The sequence below is a fragment of the Gymnoscopelus microlampas genome (assembly GCF_963454915.1).
Source record: "Gymnoscopelus microlampas genome assembly, chromosome: 3".
Taxonomy (NCBI): Eukaryota; Metazoa; Chordata; class Actinopteri; order Myctophiformes; family Myctophidae; genus Gymnoscopelus; species Gymnoscopelus microlampas.
The window spans coordinates 53,076,213-53,097,131 of record NC_139940.1 but is presented as its reverse complement, the minus strand read 5'-3'; the positions used below and the strand labels follow the sequence as shown (position 1 = coordinate 53,097,131).

Here is a 20,919-nt window from a genome sequence, read left to right as displayed (position 1 = left end):
ATGCAAATCGGTACCCATTATCTCTATAGTCAAGTGATCAAGATGGTTCCGTCCGATTTTTCATATTCCATTGCTGGCCCACAATAACCTAGCTGACCTGGCGGAGACCTGTGCTCCGAGGAGCACTTTTTCTAGTTAACTGTGAGATACATAAATACATTGTGAGGGACTGACGGTGGTTAGAGTGTCCACCTTACATTTTCGAAAAATACATTTGTTTATGTAAAAAAGGAAATATGTAGCAGTGAAATATTACTTCAAAACAACTTTTGTTTAATTGAAAAGGTTAAACAGTGTGACCGGGTTACTCTCAGAAATTGACACTCAGGATTGTGCTGTGTAATTGTTTTCCTCCGTCCTCTAACATCTAAGCTAGTTCTTCTTTCCATGACACAGCATTGCCGTATTAGTGAATGATGCCAAATTCAAAGTATCAACTTCAATGAAGCGTAACCAAAACATCTGCTGTTGTTATGGTACTCCAGCTGTTGCACTGCAGGCCTGGGGACCCCTAGGGGGTCCTCAGAGATACTACAGGGGGTTCGCCAAATCTTTGTATTTTCAACCCAGCATCCCTATTCTGTGGAGAACTTTAGCCAAAAATAGCAGATCTACAAGGCTATTGTTGGCAAATAGGTTTTGTGTAGAGGGGGGGGGGGGGGGGCAGACCAAGTAGCGTGAAAGGTCAAGTTTGCTTAGTATTGACGGTTTAAGTGGTCTATGAAGCCATCTATGAAATCTATGGAGAAAAAATATATATTTTATACAATATATAATGGGGGTCCCTGCTTCATCTCTCTCTCAGCCAAGGACCTTGGCCTGAAAAAAACATTGCTGTATATTGTGTTTTGTCAGTCAAAAGTCACCTATAATATATAACCTAATATAACCTATGATAAGAGTAGTTATTTGAGTACCTGTGATAATAATATAACTACTAATTGTACCTGGAAGAACTCAAAGCTATAGTGGCCATTTATTTTTGTGAAGTGCATTTTATGAAGTAAAGGAACCAGTAGACAACTGGTTCCTGCTGCACTATTCATCGCTGGATCCTGTATAGTACGCATAAATAGCGTAATATACAGAATAGCATAAAGCTCACAATGTTTTTGTTTGACCCTCTTGTACGACGAGGTAGGGCATTCATTTATAGGAAAAAAACAAAAGCATATCGTCTACATACAGTATGTCCTCTTCAGGAAACACTACCCTTCCTCTTTGCCTGGCCTACTTGTTGTTAACTAGTTGTACGAACTCTTGTTTTATTGTTGTATTGTTTTATTGGATCTTGTTTAGTCGATACACTTATTTGTTTTAGCTCGTGCTCATTTGATTTTGCTATTTTGTCTCATCTGTTTAAGAAAGTAGGTAGCTGATATATTGCACTTTTACCTTAGCGCTAGGTATACTCTTGGTTGCTTGTTTTTGCAGGAAATGCACTTAAGACTTCTGGTGATTCAGCCTGATCGGCAGAGAATTTAGTATACATTGCACGGATCCAGTGCATGTCATTCCGTGCATAGTCGCCTAGAAACCCCGAAAATCTGTGCATATGTACGGCGAGTCCCACGGTGGCCGTAACCAGTCGCAACCCGGAAAAAGCCGGAAGCAGAGCAGTCCCCACAACAAAATTTACGATTCTGTGCCTATCGGTACATAACTCAAACGGCGCTGAGTAGGCTCAAGGGAATGTCGCAACGTTCGGGACGGCAACTCGCTCGCTTTAGCTCGCTCGGTGGTCCCTTACGTGGCGACAATTCCCTTGAGACTGCGCGCCTCCGAAATGGTTTAGTCACAATGGGGTAGATGCCAGGCAGCTATGCACGGATTTTCGGGTTTGCCAGTTGTCTATGCACGGAATTTGAAAAACGTCCAATGAGAACGTTTCCTCTGGCGATCGGGTTGGGTGATTAGTAGCTTCGTTCCCTACCTATGTTGAATGCACTTATTGTAAGTCGCTTTGGATAAAAGCGTCTGCTAAATGACTGTAATGTAATGTAATGTAATGTCCAAAACTGTTACTTTTCAGGATTCAAATTCAAAAGTAGCAGATCCACAAGCTTGCGCCGCGTTTCGAGCTTGTAGATCTGCTACTTTTGATGCTTTCGTGTGACGCCGTAGGATGATCAAGTAGGACGCTAGTTTACGAAAAAAGAAAAGAAAAAGTTAGAATAAGGAGATAAGAGGTTTCTACGCGACAGCAACGATACACAAAGTTGAGATACAAGGTTTCCGCCCGGCAACAACGATAATGCGATGGGACAGCAATGTCCTGGGATGATGGCGACAGTCACTCACGTCAACAATGCCGATCTTCCCGTCTGCCTTTTTCTCGTACTGCTCCACGAAGGCTCTCATCTCATCGGTCAGCTCCTGAAAGACACACACAGATACGTCGCATTAAAACAACTCTGAATTAAAACCAGAACAATAATGAAGTTAATCTGAACAGGGGGAAGAAGGGATCCCGCATTCCTCAAGTGCTTCTCAAACTTGTTCGTGTCAAGGACCCCCAAATAGGCCCTATGCACAGCAGCCATATTATCACTACCTTCACAGGTGTTACTAATGATACTAATGAAGGCTCTGTTCCATTCAGTGTAGCACAGTGGTTTCCACAACCCCCATAACTCTGAGAGTGTACAAATGGAACCAAATGGACCCGTAAGGGTCCATTTGGTACACTCAGAGTTATGGGGGTCGTGGAACTCTAGACCCACTGGTGTAGCAGAGTGTTTCCAGTGGGCCAACATGCACAATATCAGCACCCTGACTCTGTTTGACCAGAATGGAACAGAGCCTTCATTAGTATCATTGGCAACACCTGTGCATTTCTTCATAATATGGCTGCTGTGAATAGAGCCTATTGATATGTATTTGGCCACGGACTCCCATCTGAAAAGGTTTTGTACCAGCGACCCCCCAGAAGAGAAGATTTGTGTCCAAAAAAGCTCACAACTATGACGCGCTGTGAGCTTGTACATCTGCTATTAGTTGTGTTTGTTGGGGACCCCCTGGAACCCCTTAAGGACCCCTGGGGGTCCCAGGACCCCACTTTGAGAACCAATGCTCTAAAATGCATATAAAAGCTGTACAATAAGAGGTTTAAATCCAACACATTCTCAAGTAGTACTATGGTGATGGATAGGGATCAGTGAGTGATTTCTGACTCAACTTTTTCTCGAACATGTTTTTAACACAAATCTTTGCTTCTGGGGGTCCCTGGCGCGACATATTTTCAGGTGGGGGTCCGCGGCCACATACATATCAATTTGTGGGTCCTTGACACGAAAAAGTTTGACAACCACTGCCCTAAACAGTGGGCGTGACAGAAAAGACAAAAAAAACCCCACTAAAAATAGAAAACTAAACGATCAGAGCGCACCCACATGCACCTTCTACACTCCATGGCGCACCCAATCTTTTTACCAAGTCATTTTTACAACAGTCCCGGTAGTCCTGCCCACACTGGAATGCGGAAGTGCCATTCTCAAACCCAACATATAATGGGTTGGCAAGTCTGCTAAAAAAGACAAGTCTGCGGCGTCTGAGGCGGACTTGAGCTCGAGCCGTGAGACAAGCGAGTGGCCGCATCAAGCCGCACACCGCCTCAAACATCGGTCCAGGACCCGCTGACACAGATCAATGATTCGTAGAAATGAGCTTCCTAGCCTATTTGTGTTTCTATATTTTCTACTCCATAACCCTCCATCAACATTGACCCTAATCACCACATAATGATGCAGTTGTCCACTGGCACATTATTCATGAAATAACGTATGCTGGCTCCAAAAACATTGGTTTTGCAGGCTTGTCAACGATGTAGTTGTTAAGACAAACGACTGTGTAGCTACGGTAGAAACCCAGACCTCAGACTACTCTGTCTCCCTCTCAGCTGTCCTACCGTCTGTCTCTCCTACACTGTCTCCCTCTCAGCTGTCCTACTGTCTGTCTCTCCTAAACTGTCTCCCTCTCAGCTGTCCTACTGTCTGTCTCTCCTACGCTGTCTGTCTCTCAGCTGTCCTACCGTCTGTCTCTCCTACACTGTCTCCCTCTCAGCTGTCCTACTGCCTGTCTCTCCTAAACTGTCTCCCTCTCAGCCTTCCTACTGTCTGTCTCTCCTACACTGTCTCCCTCTGGCGTCCCGCCCGGTCCGCAGTAGATCAAGAGTCACAGATCAATGTGACTCTTAATCTATCACAGCACATTATACAGTATACTTGGAAGTGGAAAACTTAAAGTCAAATTCTACATTATGTTCCTTTGTGTTAAAGTGGTGCTGAAATCATTCATCATGATGTGCTTCACCATGTTCTGTCTCTGCCAGAGTTTTAACTTTGCTTCCCAGCAAGCTCCTTGAACATTGGCAGGGAACGTATTCCCGTTTAGTGTGCTGCCTGACACCAGTGTCTGGTTGCTGAATATTCCATCAGTTCTGCGGTACAGAGCCAATATGGCTGTGGATTAAAGATATTACAGTGCAGGGGGTCCGCTTTTTCCTTTTATAGCCTTTTGCCTTTGATAGTGTCTAGCACCATTTTAACCAAAATGATAGTGTCCCTATATTCCGTAGCAACATTCTGATATTTTCTGTGAAAATAATTGGTTTAGAGCAGTGGTTTGCAACCCTTTTCATATCAAGGTCCATTATTTATTCGGTATTTGAACCACGGACCACCGTTTGAGATTTAGCCTCTCAGACCCAAGACTATCCAACGACTTTGTTGTCGTTGGATAAGATTTTGTCCACAATCCCATGCTGTATTGATGTTGGTGCCAGGCAAATGTTGATCAAAAGAACAATTCTTTAATTAAGTAATGCAGATGTTAAACAATAATTTAACTCTGAAGAGCGTAAAATTAAACCAAATGGACCTGTATGGGTCCATTTGGTTTAATTGTACACTCTCAAAAAGTTAAAGATTTATAAGGGTCCATTTGGTTTCATTTTACACTCTCAAAAAGTTAAAGATCTATAAGGGTCCATTTGGTTTCATTTTACACTCTCAAGAGTTACTGATCTATAAGGGTCCATTTGGTTTCCAACTGGGGACCACCTGGAACCCCCTCAAGGACCACTGGTGGTCCCCGGACCACTGGTTGAGAACCATTGGTGTAGAGAGAAAACACGAGGGGCCGAGTATAGAGCTCTGGGGGACTCCAGTCATATACGGTTTAAGTAGACTCCTCCAAAAATCACAGATATACAAGCTCACAGCGTGTATATTGTGTATTTCGTGCCAAACTGCGAGCTTGCACATCTGCTATTTCTTAACATGTTTGAAAAATCTTGAAAATTGAATTGAATTTGGGGGTCCCTGGCATAAAATATTTTCAGATAGAGAACCGCGGCGAAATACATATCATTTTGGGGGTTTTCCTTGGCACAAAACAGTTTGAGAACTAACTTAACGGGTTAAGTGGTTAAAGACAACATTTCGCTAATTGCATTGTGTCATAGGGTACTCTTGCAGGCAACACAATAAGGCTGTGTGTCCACCAAAGCTTTTTTTCCTGAGCACAGTGTGTTTTTGGAATTGTGTTCAATGGGAACGGCACGTATTTATGCTATGCTGGAATCACCAACAGTGCGGCGAAGCGATGTGGCATTTTCCATCTTACGTTTTAAACTCGGGCGTTTGGAAGTGTTTTTAGGCGAGCGCCTTGTGTTTTCAGCTGTGAATAAACGCTTTGGTGGGCACACAGCCTAACCGCCGCACTGACTTCCTATAGGCAGAAATTCATGGACGGTTTGGGTGCACTACCACTGTGACGTTGTTTATGTCTGCCCAGACACTACGGATATACATACACTTATATTAATGCCCTTACCTCTCATCTTTCCTAATGGCTGTCAGTCCTACACTGTCTCCCTCTCAGCTCTACTACACTGTCTCCCTTTCAGCTCTCCTACTGTCTGTCTCTCCTCCATTGTCTCCCTCTCAGCTTTCCTACTGTCTGTCTCTCCTCCATTGTCTCCCTCTTAGCTTTCCTACTCTCTGTCTCTCCTACACTGTCTCCCTTTCAGCTTTCCTACTGTCTGTCTCTCCTACACTGTCTCCCTCTGAGCTTTACTTTTGTACATACTGTCTCACATTAATAGCCAAAGAGCTCTTACGGTAAACAGACAAAGACGAGTTCAATATCTATCTCCTGTTTCACCACCGATAGTTGTGGTCAATGTCTTGCTCAAGGACAATGTGACAGGATCGAACTGTACACCTTCTAATTCTAGACAAAAACTCCTGAGCCTAAGGTTCCACCATCTGTTACAGACGTATACGTACAATGTTTTGCAGCTAGGCTAAACTTTAGCTGCATTTAACAGGCAGTCCCTCTTTTCACAGACTTTCACTGATACTATCAGATCTAAGCGCATTGTGAGCTTGTAGATCTGCTATTTTCATGTTAACACGATTACTATATTGGTGAAAACATCAGTAATCGGTGGTCTAGGACTCTCCGAAATAGGGATCGGCATCAGACACAAAAACATAGCGTCGGTTGGTCTATATAAAACATATATTTACTGACCTTTATGCCATATATGCACTTTGCAAACAGTGTTTTTAGATAAATGCTATACTGCTACATTTATGTATTACCTAATGTATAATACATGTATATAGGACAGGGGTTATGTTTTCGCCCCATTTCATTGGTCGTTTTAGCAGGATATCTCCAAAAATGATAGGATCGGATTTGCATGAAATTGGTAGGAAGTTTATGCACGAGGCAAGGAAGAAACCGATTAACCTTTCCCACGGTGTGTGTGTGTGTGTGTGTGTGTGTGTGTGTGTGTGTGTGTGTGTGTGTGTGTGTTTGTGTGTGTGTGTGTGTGTGTGTGTGTGTGTGTGTGTGTGTGTGTGTGTGTGTGTGTGTGTGTGTGTGTGTGTGTGCGTGCGTGCGTGCGTGCGTGCGTGCGTGCGTGCGTGCGTGCGTGCGTGCGTGCGTGCGTGCGTGCGTGCGTGCGTGCGTGCGTGCGTGCGTGAGTGTGTGATGAAAAAAGGCACGTAGCTCCTATTCACACAAACTTTGTGGAAAGGTGAAACTGTTCACATCGATCGCCCAAAGCAGTGGGTGTGGCGGAAGGCACTGATCCTCACAATAACTTTCTTCAAAACTGACTTGAATAACAAGTAAAAAATAGTTTTTTTTTGTTTATTCGTTTTTTTTCTTTTTTTTGACAGGCCAATTTTTTTTTTGACAAAGCCAAGTGACAGCTGTGCGCGTCTGCAACTGAACCTCATCAAATCCCCATTCGGCCAATGCGGCCCTCACTAAGTTGTGAAAATTGCCTATCTACAAGCTCACAATGTGTCGCATCACGACTTGTTAATGTTTGCCTAAATTTCAGACTTCAGGGTTGAAATGCTTAACTAGAACTGTGAGATGTGCGCTGTGGTAAAGTGCCTGCGGAGGTTGTGGGTCGTGGGTTCAAATCCACCGTGGTGCATCCGGCTTTGTCGAGCGTCTACATGAGTGTCTATATGAACACAATTGGCCCGTGTTTGGGGGGAGGGAAGCCGGGCCGGAATAGTCACTGCACGTATTCCTGGGAAAGAGCCACCCGCTCTCACTGGCAGCTCTCATTGGCAGGTGACTCAGTAAGATACAACAGCAGTGACAACACACAGAGAAATGTGTGTGGGAAGGAATTAATCGGGGAGAAAGAGGGGTCAAATGAAAGGAAGAAAAAAAACCTGAAACTGTGAGTTTGCTGGGAAAACTTTTTAAAACGTAGTCGAAATGTAAATAGGTCTTGCATTGAAAGTGACACTAAAGAAAAGTCGAGTGCAAAAAATAACTAGGCCTGGACCGCTGGCCTAGCGCTCTAATGCAGGGGTCTTCAACGTTTTCAGGCCAAGGACCCCCTAGCTGATAGAGAGATGAAGCAGGGACCCCCTCTATATTGTATAAAATTGTGTTTCAAATTAAACGTCTTTTTTTTTTTACTTGGTCTCTGTTTTCCCTCTACACCTAACACCTCTTTAAGAAAAATAGCAGATCTACAAGCTCACAACGCCTCGCGCTGTGAGGCGTTGAGGCCTATTACACAAAGATTTGGCGGACCCCCTGTAGTAACTGTGAGGACCCCCTAGGGGTCCCGGACCCCCTGTTGAAGACCCCTGCTCTAATGTTTCCTGTCCATCTCCACTTTCCTCAGAAGTCCCGTTTTGTTTTTTGTTTTTTACTTAAAAAGACCTGAGGCCGACTCTACAAATGCCTTCTAAATCAGTACTTCTCAAACCTTTTTTCGTGCCAAGGACCCCCAAAATGACAAGTATTTGGTCACGGACCCCCCCATCTGAAAACGTTTTGTGTCAGGGACCGCCCAGAAGAGAATATTTATTTACGAAGAAAAATTTTTTTTTTCCCCCCCCCAAAAAAGTTCAAAAATAGCAGATGTACAAGCTCACAGAACGGCACAAAGTGATGCCCTAGAGAGCTTGTATATCTGCTATTTTTGAAAACCACTGTTCTAAACCACTGTTCTAAATCCTAAGAGTTTTCTGAAAAACTTGTGTCGCTAGATATATATAACTAAACTTTTAATGGGTTAAGTGTAAGTATCAATATCACAATGTAAGAATTACTCCAGCACTCAACATGTACTTAAAAGTACAAAAGTAGCTGCATCAAATATATTTAAAGTACCCAAAGTAAAAGTACTCATTACGCAGAATGTCCCATACAGGTTTTCAAAAACAAAACACGTTTTGTGAGCTTGTAGATCGGCTATTTTCAAAACGCCGTCGTATAAGGCTGAAATGGCTTATGTGCGTTTTGTAATAATAATCTAAATCTACAAAGTAACTCGTAAGTTACTAAACTTTTGAAAAAGATAGTGATAGTGGAGTAAAAGTACAATATTTGCCTCTGAGATGTAGTGGAGTAGAAGTAAACGTATTGAAAATTGGAACGAATACTTCAAAACTGTACTGTGAGTAAATAAAATGAGTGTAGTGCTTTCTGCCATATGGAGGCCCCCTGCTACTTTTGATACTTTTGTGTGACGCTGTAGTATGATCAAGTAGGGAATTCATTTACTAAAAAATCACACCCAGTGTGAAGAGAGTGGTGCCTTTGAATTAGTGTAACTGGTTGCATCCTTGTGTTGCAATCAGCTGCAGCTGTTGAGGCCGTGCTCAAACGGACGGACGGACGGACCCACACACACGGTCAAGTGTAGGAGTGGCTGGCACCACTCAAAAACACAAAAGGTTTGAGTATGGAGATAAGAGGTTTCTGCCCGACAGCGAAGATATGCTTATTTGAATGTTGTTGCAACTTTAAATTATGGAAGCTGAGAAAAAGCCTTTCGGAAGATTTGCATGTTGTTGTAACACCTCTAGCAAGCCTGGTTAATGGGTGTGAATGAGTGTGTGACCGACCCCACAAAAACACCGCCTCTTTTTAAAACACGAATCTGTACTATTTACTAATCCTAAAAGGTGTTTAGCAAGGAGATGGTTCTTCAAAATTCAAACTTTGTTAACCCATTAAAGACCGGGAAAGCATCTGTCATTTTAGATTTTGACCACTTCAACCATTATCTTATACTTTGGCTATTCAACAATAGCAGACATACAAAGCTCATAGCGTGGCACTCGAGCTTGTAGATCTGCTTTTCTTTTGAACAATCATAAGCATTTGTGCAAATCTTTGAATATGTGTGTTTTTAAAGCGAATTTGCAACTCAAATCTTTGCTTCTGGGGGATTCTACAAATGTCTCCTAAATCCTAACATTTCTTTTGAAAAAAATGTACAGTATGTTGCTATAATCAGTGGTTCTCAACATTTTTCATGTCAAGGGCCCCCAAAATGATATGTATTTGGCCACGGACCCCCACCTCCAAATATGTTATTCCAGGGACCCCCCAGAAGCAAAGATTTGAGTAAAAATGTTTGCTTTAAAAAAATATATATATAGTCAAAGATTTGCACACATTTTCAGGATAAAAAAAAATTAGCAGATCTACAAGCTCATAGCAGGGTACAGACGCCTGCACATTCTCCTTTCAACCTCTTAAACCCCAACATCCGTATTGTGGGCAAAGCTTTCTTAGGAAAATAGCAGATCGACAATAGTTATATAATGTGTGTGTGAGAGTATTTTCAAAGACTGAAAAGGTTTTTAGAAACATTTTGACGTGCCGGCAATGGCACTCGCTGAGAGAAACTGATCTCCAGGCTAGCAACGCGTCGAGCTTTAGGCTGCAAACGCCTGTGAGCGTAAACAACCAGAGGAAAGCTTCCGACACAACCTATCTCTGCACTGGGAATCAAACACAACCTCTCCTCTGCACAGGGAATCAAACAATGTTTTTTTCCTCCCAGTTGCTGGCAAAGAGTGAGTCATTACTGATACTGTGTGTGTGTGTGTGTGTGTGTGTGTGTGTGTGTGTGTGTGTGTGTGTGTGTGTGTGTGTGTGTGTGCGTGCGTGCGTGCGTGCGTGCGTGCGTGCGTGCGTGCGTGCGTGCGTGCGTGCGTGCGTGCGTGCGTGCGTGCGTGCGTGCGTGCGTGCGCCTGCCAACTGGCTCTCCCACTGAGACTCTGCTAATTGTGCACGGAATGGAAAAGAGACGTTTAACCTTTGGCCAAAAGCAACGGTAAGGGAGTACAGCTGTCCCGCCTTTATTGTGTCCCCACTGCAAAGCATTAAAACACAGCGTAAATTTTCAGTGGTAAAAGACGTACTCAATTGTTTTTTTACTTAACCCATAAAGTCTTCTAAATCCTTACAGTTTTTTGAAAAAACGTATGTTGCTATGTCAGTGGTTCTCAAACTTTTTCATGTCAAGGACCCCAAAATGTCTATGTATTTGGTCGCGGACCATCTGAAAATATTTAGTTCCAGGGACCCCCAGAAGCAAAAAATTTGTGTTACAAAAAATGTTCCCTTTAAAAATATATGTATTCAAAGATTTGCATATCTGCTATTTTTGAATAGCCAAAGGGTAAAATAATGCTTTTTAGCTCAAATCTAAAATGACAGATGCAGGTCTTAATGGGTGAAGTAAATGAATCAATACAGCAATGTAGAAATACTCTGTTACAAGTAAAGGTCTGGTATTAAAAAATGTACTTGAGTAAAAGTATAAAAGTATTGGCATCAAAATAATATTACAGTACTAAAAGTCCTCATTATGCACAATCTCCCATTTTAGTTTTCAAAATGATTTATACAAATAGCAGATCTACAAGCTCACAACGCATCGCTTTGCTTGTAGATCGGCTGTTTTCAAATAGCCGAAGCATATATAGGGCTGACGTGGTTAATCTTTTTTTAATTGTTTGTTTTGTAATAATAATCAAAATCTTTTTCAAATAACTGTAATGGAGTAAAAGTTCAATATTTTTCTCTGAGATGTAGTGGAGTAGAGGTAAAAGTAATGAAATTTGGAGATACTCCAGTAAAGTAAAAAATACCTCGAAAGTACTTGAGTAAATGTCCACCTGTGTACATTTTTACTGAATTAATGTCACAACCAACTGTAGAATGACCTGTCAGTGCAAGAGCTGCGCTCTCATTTATTAAACAGTACGATACAGTGGTTGAAACAACCAGGGCTAGAATATATCAATGATAAAGCACTGACGTTTATGGCTAAAAAGCCAGCAACATTGGAATGCTATTTCTCTGATATGTATTAACTTACCAAGACCTTGCCATCACTCACAGCTCCAGTCTCTGAAATCTGTTCCCTACTAAATGCTGAATGTGTCTCAGAATAAACCACTCCATGGGGTTGAGCCAGGACATCGAGCGACATTTGTCAGAATCACTCCGACTAGTCGTCCTGAGGTGCCGTCCTTATTTTAATTAAGAGTGCAGACGTTAAGCCGATTTTGTTTAGGCAACCACAAAGCAGGCATTGTTGAAAACTACAATTTGGTTTGAATGCTGTCCCGCAGTGGTTCTTAAAGTGGGGCTCCCCCAGCAGAATAGTCGATATGGCATCAAAGTCAGTTTAACTATTTTCTAACACTATTTATACTTTGGCTATCCTAAAATAGCCGATCTGCAACCTCAACACATCACGATGCGACACGTTATCCTTTAAATGGAGAGATTTACAAACCTCCATCTCTCTCTCTCTCTCTCTCTCTCTCTCTCTCTCTCTCTCTCTCTCTCTCTCTCTCTCTCTCTCTCTTGCAAGCAAGCAAGCACGCAAGCAAGCACGCAAGCAAGCGCGCACACACACACACACACACACACACACACACACACACACACACACACACACACACACACACACACGCACACCGCCGCATTACAGGCTAGATGAACTATGCCGGTATGGCGAGCTAGATGTTAGATGCGCAGCACGTTTAGCAGGACCATTCACTATGTTGCGCTTATCGGGGACGAATAAGTCAATCAACCTTTTTTTCCTATTATCCTTTATCCTTACATACATGAGAGAATCAGTAACCACACACACTTTCACTGTTGCATCCTCCCTGCAGTGGCCATGATGAATGGTTCAGCACCACGGATAGCGTCCAGGCCTGCACATCAATAAAAACTCGGGATTTTTTGTTCTGGCACTGAGGGTATTCAGAAAAAACTCGGGATAACTCGGGCTTGGCACTGAGAGAGTTAAGACCGGGAAAGAATCTGTGTCACTTTTTTGATTTTTTTTTGGCTATTCAAAAATAGCAGATCTACAAGCTCATAGCGCGGCACCGAGTGCCACACTATGAGCTTGTAGATCTGCTATTTAAAAAAAGTCTTGAACATTTCTGCAAATATTTGAATATATATCTATATTTTTAAAGCAAACATTTTTAAGATTTGCATACATTTTCATAAAAAAAAAAAAACAGATCTACAAGCTCATAGCGCGGCACTCGGTGCCGCGCTATGAGCTTGTATATCTGCTATTTTTGAATAGCCAAAGGAACCTAAAAATGACACACAGATGCGTTCCCGGTCTTAAAGGGTTTATACTCTAAACATTAAAAGATACAATCGATAGATACGGTGGCCTACGACAGTGGTTCTCAACCAGTGGTCCGTGGACCACCAGTGGTCCTTGAGGCGGTTCCAGGTGGTCCCCAGCTAGATGATGGAGAGTTGGTGACCAAATGGACCACTTATAGATCTTTAACTCTTGAGAGTGTAACATGTTTTATGCTCTCAAGAGTTCAATTATTGTTAAACATCTGCATTACTTAATCAAATCATTGTTATTTTGATCAACGTTTGCCTGTTATCTCTCCTATGGTACCAACATCAATAGCGCATAGAATTGTGGACAAAATCTTATGCAACGACAACAACATATTCTAAGTTTTGGGTCTGGCTCTATTCACAGTAGCCATATTGGAAAAATCGTGCATGTTGGCTCACTAGAAACACTCCATTTTGGTTCCTAAATGGCCCCTTATGGTGGGTGTGTAACTCTGAGACTCTCAGAGTTATGGGGGTCCTTAAAAATAAGATAACCACTATGCCACACTAAATGGAACACAGCCTTCATCAGTATCATTGGTAACACCTGTGAAGGAAATAAGGAAGGGGCCCAATTCATTCCCAATATGGCTGCTGTGCATAGAGCCTGGTGGTCTGTGGCTCAAATCCCGAATAAATAATCGACAAGCTTGCTGATATGCTACTTTTTGATGCTGTAGTGCAGTGGTTTTCAACTCTTTTCATATCAAGGGCCATTATTTATTCAGCATTTGAGCCACGGACTGGTGGTCCGTGGCTCAAATGCCGAATAAAACATGGATTTGATGAGATTTAGCCTCTCAGACCCAAGACTTAGAATATGTTGTTGTCGTTGGATGAGATTTTGTCCACAATTCCATGCTGTATTGATGTTGGTACCATAGGAGGGATAACAGGCAAACGTTGATCAAAATAACAATTATTCTACATTCTCTAATTGTGTAGACTTCTTGTAAATTAAGTAATGCAGTCAGATGTTTAACAATAATTTAACTCTTGAGAGCGTAAAATGAAACCAAAGGGTCCATTTGGTTTCACTTTCTCAAGAGTTAAATATCTAATAAGGGTCCATTTGGTTACCAACTCTCCATCATTTAGCTGGGGACCACCTGGAACCCCTCAAGGACCACTGGTTTAGTGTGATGCTGTAGTGAGTGGTTTTCTGCCCGACAGCAACGGTATTTAAAGAAAAAGGTGGCGTGGCGGCGGCACAGCGAGAGGGTAGTGACAGTAACGGCTGTGCATGACTTGACAAAGTGAGCAACGCTTTGGCGGGCAGGCCACTTTACCACTGCGCCAACCGAGCAGTGCAAAAGTGACATTCTGAAGATGTCTGTAATGCTGGCATCATAAAGCTATGTTACTGTAGATTTCTTTTGCCAGGTTTTTCCTATGAAGACTGACATGACGCTCTATCCCAGAGAGAAGGCCATGTGACATTCTCTGAGCTCTGACGCCTTCTATAACGTTTTCTATTAAGCCATTCAAACCGGGAGCGCATCTGTGTAACCACTTAAAGCAGGGGTCTTCAACGTTTTCAGGCCAAGGACCCCCTAGCTGAGAGAGAGATGAAGCAGGGACCCCCTCTATATTGTATAAAATTGTGTTTCAGATTCAACTTTTTTTGTTTACTTGGTCTGCTCTTTTTTTCCCTCTACACCAAACACCTCTTTGCCAAAAATAGCCGATCTACAAGCTCTCAACGCCTCGCGCTGCGATTTTCAGCTATTTTTGGCTAAAGTTCTCCTCAGAAAAGGGATGCTAGGGTTCAAGTGGTTAAGGTAAAAAAACATCATATCACACAAAGATTCGGACCCCCTGTAGTAACTCTGAGGACCCCCTGTTGAAGACCCCTGACTTAACTAACTACACACAATTCACAAACCACGCCAAACCATTTGACTGCAGAGGTAATGAAAACAATTCTTGGATGAAATGAAGAAAATGTGCTCTTATTATATTAAACTGCCACTTGAACCCTAGCATACGTATTCTGGGGGTGGGGGGCAAACGCAGATCTACAAGCTCACAACACGTGACACAACCATTTTCAGTGAGGAGGTTTGGGGTAGAGGGAAAAAAGAGCAGACCAAGTACAGAGCGAAAAGGTCAAGTTTTAAGTGGTTAAATGTCTGAAAATACACATTAACATGAATCCAACACATTGATAGAAAGTATTATGTGTAATCAAACGGACAACAACATTAATTTACACAACACTGATGATAGTGCTGTCAAACAAGTCTATGAAGCGGATCTATAAAATCTATGAAAAGGTTTAGTCTGCAACACAATTTTATAACGCATGTAGTGGGGGTCCCTGCTTCATCTCTCTCTCAGCTAAGGGGTCCTTGGCCTAGAATGTTGTAAGACCCCTGAAGGAGCAGTACAATCTCTGGCGCGGCAGATCTGCGACCCAAAAATGTGTCACGTGCCACTATTTGGGAAACCCCACTCTAAAGAAGCGGTTACAGACTCCAGGGGCCGCTCACAGGGCACAATGTCATTGCTGTGGTTAAGTGACAAACCCTGAAACCTGACCAAGCTCGGTCTGCTGTCACCGATCAATGGTGGGAGCCTTCCCCACATCCTCCATCAACGGCCTCTTAGCCCAAGGACGAGTTCTGACATGTCTCCCCCATGTCTGACGCCCACTGTGGAGCTATATGGACTGATAGAAAGGTGATGAAAAAGAACGGGAAAAGATCGAACATTTTCCCCGACTCTGCAAATTAAAGCCCGGACCACCCGCCTACTCAACAGCGTCTTCCTGTGAGCCAACAACACATGACTGAACCGATCCCCGCAAACCCAATACTCACACCATCTTGACTCTGCAATGTACCACAAAACAAAGTCACCACAAGGGGATCAGCCAATGGCAACTGCGGGCGGTGGCGGAAAGTAACTACAGTAATTACATTTACTCAAGTACTGTACTTAAGTACAATTTTGAGGTACTTTTACTTTACTGGAGTGTTTCCAATTTTCGGTACTTTTACTTCTACACCATCTCAGAGGCAAATATTGTACTTTTGCTCCACTACAATTATTTGAAAACTTTAGTTACTTTGGAGATATCAATTATTATGTTTTAAAACATACATTAACCACTTCAGCCCAAATTTATACATAGGCTATTTGAAAATAGCCGATCTACAAGCTCACAACGCGTCGCGATGTGAGCTGGGGGTCCCTGGAACTAAATATTTTGAGATGGGGGTCCGTGGCAAAATACATATCATTTTGGGGGTCCTTGACATGAAAAGGTTTGAGAACCACTGATATATAGCAACATACGTTTATTCAAAAAACTGTTAGGATTTAGAAGACATTTGTAGAATCCCCAGAAGCAAAGATTTGAGTTACGAATGTTCACTTGAAAAATATAAATATATTCAAAGATTTGCACACATTTTTTGATTTTTTAATTTTTAAGCCATTTTAGCAGATCTACAAGCTCATAGCGCAGCACCGAGTGCCGCGCTATGAGCTTGTAGATCTGCTATTTTTGAATAGCCAAAGACATCTAAAAATGACACAGATGCGTTCCCGGTCTTAATGGATTAAGGAGAAGAATTCTCCCACTAGGACAGTCCATAATAATGCAAGACCAAGAATAATTTCTTGACCAATGCAAGAAAAACACACCTCACATTTTTATAATATTATCAAGCTTATTAAGCTATGTCACTGTTTCTCAACGTCAGGTCCGGGGACCACCAGGGGTCCAAATGGTGCCTTGCGGGTCTGCAACTCTGACAGTGCACAAATGGAACCAAATGGACCCGTACTGAGGATTTTACAGTAAAGGAGGGGGGAAAAAGTTTATTCTGCAACATAATGCTATACAATGTGTAGTAGGGGGGTCCCTACTTCATCTCTCTCTCTCTCTCAGCTAAAGGGGTCCTTGGCCTGAAAAAAAAAAAAAACGTTGAAGACCCCTGGGCTAATGTATGTCAAACTGAGGGTCTCTGGATATAAGACTAAGAATCAATGAACTATTATATTGTATTATAATTTTTAAAAAAAACATTTTAAAATAGAGAAAATAGCCGATGTACAAGCTCTGCTGTTTTCACTACTTTTGGGTGAGTAGGACGTTAATTTATGAAAAAACATAAAAATGTGAAACATGGAGATTTCTACCCGACAACACGTGGATCCTCTCTATTCTTATACATATAGATATAATTATACAAAGCCCCATTAGCAGTGATCAATAATTGATATAAAGATTTTAATAATAGAATAATTACAGACAGTGTAATGTTCCCTTGGGCGTATTCAGCAGCCTCATATTATCTCAACAGTCTACTCATGTAAAACACTGCATCTGGTCTGCACATAGAATGATCAAATTACACCCCCCCTCTCTCTCTCCCCCATCTCTCTCTCTCTCTCTCTCTCTCTCTCTCTCTCTCTCTCTCTCTCTCTCTCTCTCTCTCTCTCTCTCTTGTCTTTTCTCTCCATATCTCTCTCCTCTTTCAGTGTCAGTCAGTCAGTCAGTCAGTCAGTCTCTCTCTCTCGTCTTCTCTGTCTCTGTCTCTGTGTGTGTGGTGTGTGTGTGTGTGTGTGTGTGTGTGTGTGTGTGTGTGTGTGTGTGTGTGTGTGTGTGTGTGTGTGTGGTGTGTGTGTGTGTGTGTGTCTCTCTCTCTCTCTCTCTCTCTCTCTCTCTCTCTCTCTCTCTCTCTCTCTCTCTCTCTCTGTTCCTTTCTCTCCATATCTCTCTCCTCTTTCAGTGTCAGTCAGTCAGTCAGTCAGTCAGTCAGTCAGTCAGTCAGTCAGCCAGCCAGCTAGCCTGTCTGTCTGTCTGTCTGTCTGTCTGTCTGTCTGTCTGTCTGTCTGTCTGTCTGTCTGTCTGTCTGTCTGTCTGTCCCTCTCTCACCCCCCCCCCCCCCCCTCTCTCTCTCTCTCTCTCTCTCTCTCTCTATCTCTCCCCTCTCTCTCTCTCCCCCTCTCTCTCTCACCTCCTGGTACCCCCCAAGGACCCCTGGGGGTCCCCGGACCACACTTTGAGAATCAATGCTTTAAATGGCTGCATTGTGGTGATCATGATGCGTGTCCATCACATGCTTGTACATCCTACACTATATGGCCAAAAGCTGTGAATAGACATTGACATGTATTTACAACTGTCTGTGGATTACTTTGAATGTGTCTGTCTGTCTGTCTGTCTGTCTGTCTGTCTGTCTGTCTGTCTGTCTGTCTGTCTGTCTGTCTGTCTCTCTCTCTCTCTCTCTCTCTCTCTCTCTCTCTCTCTCTCTCTCTCTCTCTCTCTCCCCCCCCCCCCCTCTCTCTCTCTCTCTCTCTCTCTCTCTCTCTCTCTCTCTCCCTCTCTCTGCGCCTATGGGACATGCTGCTACAATGCAACATGACCTTGGATGCTGTGACCTACAGTTTATAAGCTGATCAATTGCACACCAGATGAGAGGAAAACTCAATATTTTCCATCAGTACACAACTTGCATCGGACCGTGCCAAGACGTATAGCCTACTGTAGCCTATACATGCATGGGTTGCATGGTTGGATGTCACAGGGGATGCCAAGCAATTGACATCCTCTGCTTTTCCCCCAAGCAAAATATATGCATGCATGCATGCATGCATACATACAATGTGCAAGTGTCAAAATGTAATAACAATAACACTCATGTTACTTACAAGTCCTGCCTGTTTTCGAGCCTGCTGGAGTTCTTTTATAAAGCTCTGCAACTCTTTGCCCTCGATATATCCATTACCTGTTAAAAGAAAGTTGAGATTCAGCTTCTCAGGTTGGCATAATCACACAACCGACATATCACACATCCATGAACAGTGCGAGTGCACTGCAACATAGAATAGCCATTTAGTGCATTAGTGAAATGATTTATTATAGGGTATATATCCTGATGGAACAGTGATTTATTTTATTTTTGTATTATTCATTTATTTTACTTGTAGCACTTGGTCTACTTGAAGGTAATTGTCCTTGGGAAAATGTCTATGTAATTCTAGATAGCCTAAGAAAGAATGACACTACATTTTAAAAAGGGTTTATTAAAAAAAAAAAAAAAAAAAGATCCCTTCATAGAATGGACAGCTTTTATACTCCACAGTACGACGGTGTCGCTTGGTGTCGCTCGCCTGGAAGTGCATAATCTTTGCTTGAAGATCTGTACTTTTTGGGGGCAAAATGCATGCCCAAAAAGAAATGCATCTTAAGCCATATGCATGATGGCTTAAGATGATAAGGTCCGTGCGCACATAACGCAGCGCATATCTCCAAAGAAATAAACGACACAGGTGACAGCAGGACAGGACAGCTGCAAGTTATATACCCATAGGCTCCCCAAGCGACCAAAGGTTCTGTGTGCTATCGTTTACCGTCGTTGTCGTAGTGGTGAAAGATGTCCAGGAACTGCGACGCGGAGATCTCCACTCCCTGCAGGTAAGCGTTGGCCATGCTGACTGTTTGTGGATGAATGGATGGATGGACTGACTGACGGATAGCCTATAACAGGATGCGGACGGGAGCGCACCGATGGTGTGTGTGTTCGACCTCACTATAGCGTTGCCCTGTGAGGAATGGGAGCTCCTATCTCATCCCTACAAGCTTATATTCGTTCCTCTCTCTCTCTCTCTCTCTCTCTCTCTCTCTCTCTCTCTCTCTCTCTCTCTCTCTCTCTCTCTCTCTCTCTCTCTCTCTCTCTCTCTCTCCCTCCCAGTGGTGTAAAGTAACTAAGTACATTTACTCAAGTACTGTACTTAAACAATTAAGTCAAATTCTGTACAGTATTGTAGCCTACGTTTAACTCCACTATAATTATTTGAAAACGATGTAGATTTTGATTATCATTACAGAACACATTAACCACTTCAAGCTGTATATATTTCGGCCATTTGAAAATAGCAGATCTACAAGCTCACAGTGCGTAGCAGCGCTACGCATTGTGAGCTTGTAGATCTGCTATTTTCAAAAGATTGTTTATACAGTTTGAACTTGAAATGGGACATTTCTACACAATGAATAGCCTATAGGCTACCTTTACTTTTGGTATAGGCCTACTTTAAGTACATTTTGATACCAAATACATTGAAGTACTTTTAACTCATGTCAATTTTGAATTCCGGACTTTTACTTGTAACAGCAGTTCTAGATCGCGGTATTGACACTTTCAACCTAAGTCAAAAACAAATGTGAGTACTTTTACCACGGGTCCACGGCTGCTCCCTCCCTCCCTCCTCCCACCTGGTTTGGGTGACACATGGGACAGGCAGGTCACCACAGTGCACGCGATCGCTGTCCACTCCCCTGTGGTGCTGAACTGATCGGAGCGCATTAGCGCTGCTGATGACTGGACAAACTTAACGAGCGCTTACAGTGTATAAGCACCATCATGCTCTATACTGTACACACTGTACCATCTTGATCGGTGGCCAGCTGGGCCAGTTGCACCACCTCACATAAGTTCAAACTTAGCCTAGTTATAGCTTAAACACATTCAACCCGGGAAAGTATCTGTGTCATTTTAGATTTCTTTGGCTATTCAATAATAGCAGATATACAAGCTCATAGCGCGTCACCGCGCTATGAGCTTGTAGATCTGCTTTTTTTTTTTGAAAAATCGTGAAAATGAGTGCAAATCTTTGACTATATATTTAAAAAATATATATATATATTTAAAGATTTGCACAAATTTTCACATAAAAAAAACAAAAAATAGCAGATCCACAAGCTCATAGCCCGGCACTCGGTGCCGCGCTATGAGCTTGTATTTCTGCTATTTTTGAATAGCCAAAGAAATCTAAAAATGACACAGATACTTTCCCGGCTAAATGGGTATAATGGCTTTTTTAAAAGCCATTTAAGCTATAACTAGGCTAAGTTTGAACTTAGTGTGAGGTGGTGCAACTGGCCCCAGTGGTGCATGGACTTGAAGTAGCCCACTCTAAGTAAAAGTAGCAATACCC

At 42.6% G+C, this 20,919-nt stretch overlaps 1 protein-coding gene across 1 annotated transcript in view; it reads right to left on the bottom strand.

Moving 5' to 3' along the window:
- The window catches only part of calb1 (calbindin 1), a 55,849-nt gene extending 36,343 nt beyond the window's left edge, over window positions 1–19,506 (bottom strand). The window contains exons 1-3 of the mRNA XM_084053195.1: window positions 19,333–19,506; window positions 18,631–18,707; window positions 2,302–2,376 (exon numbers count right to left, since the gene is read on the bottom strand). Of these exons, the coding sequence (XP_083909321.1) occupies window positions 2,302–2,376; window positions 18,631–18,707; window positions 19,333–19,411 (231 nt within the window). The 5' untranslated portion in view covers window positions 19,412–19,506. The remainder of the gene's footprint in view (window positions 1–2,301; window positions 2,377–18,630; window positions 18,708–19,332) is intronic.
- Between the last annotated feature and the right edge of the window lie 1,413 nt (window positions 19,507–20,919).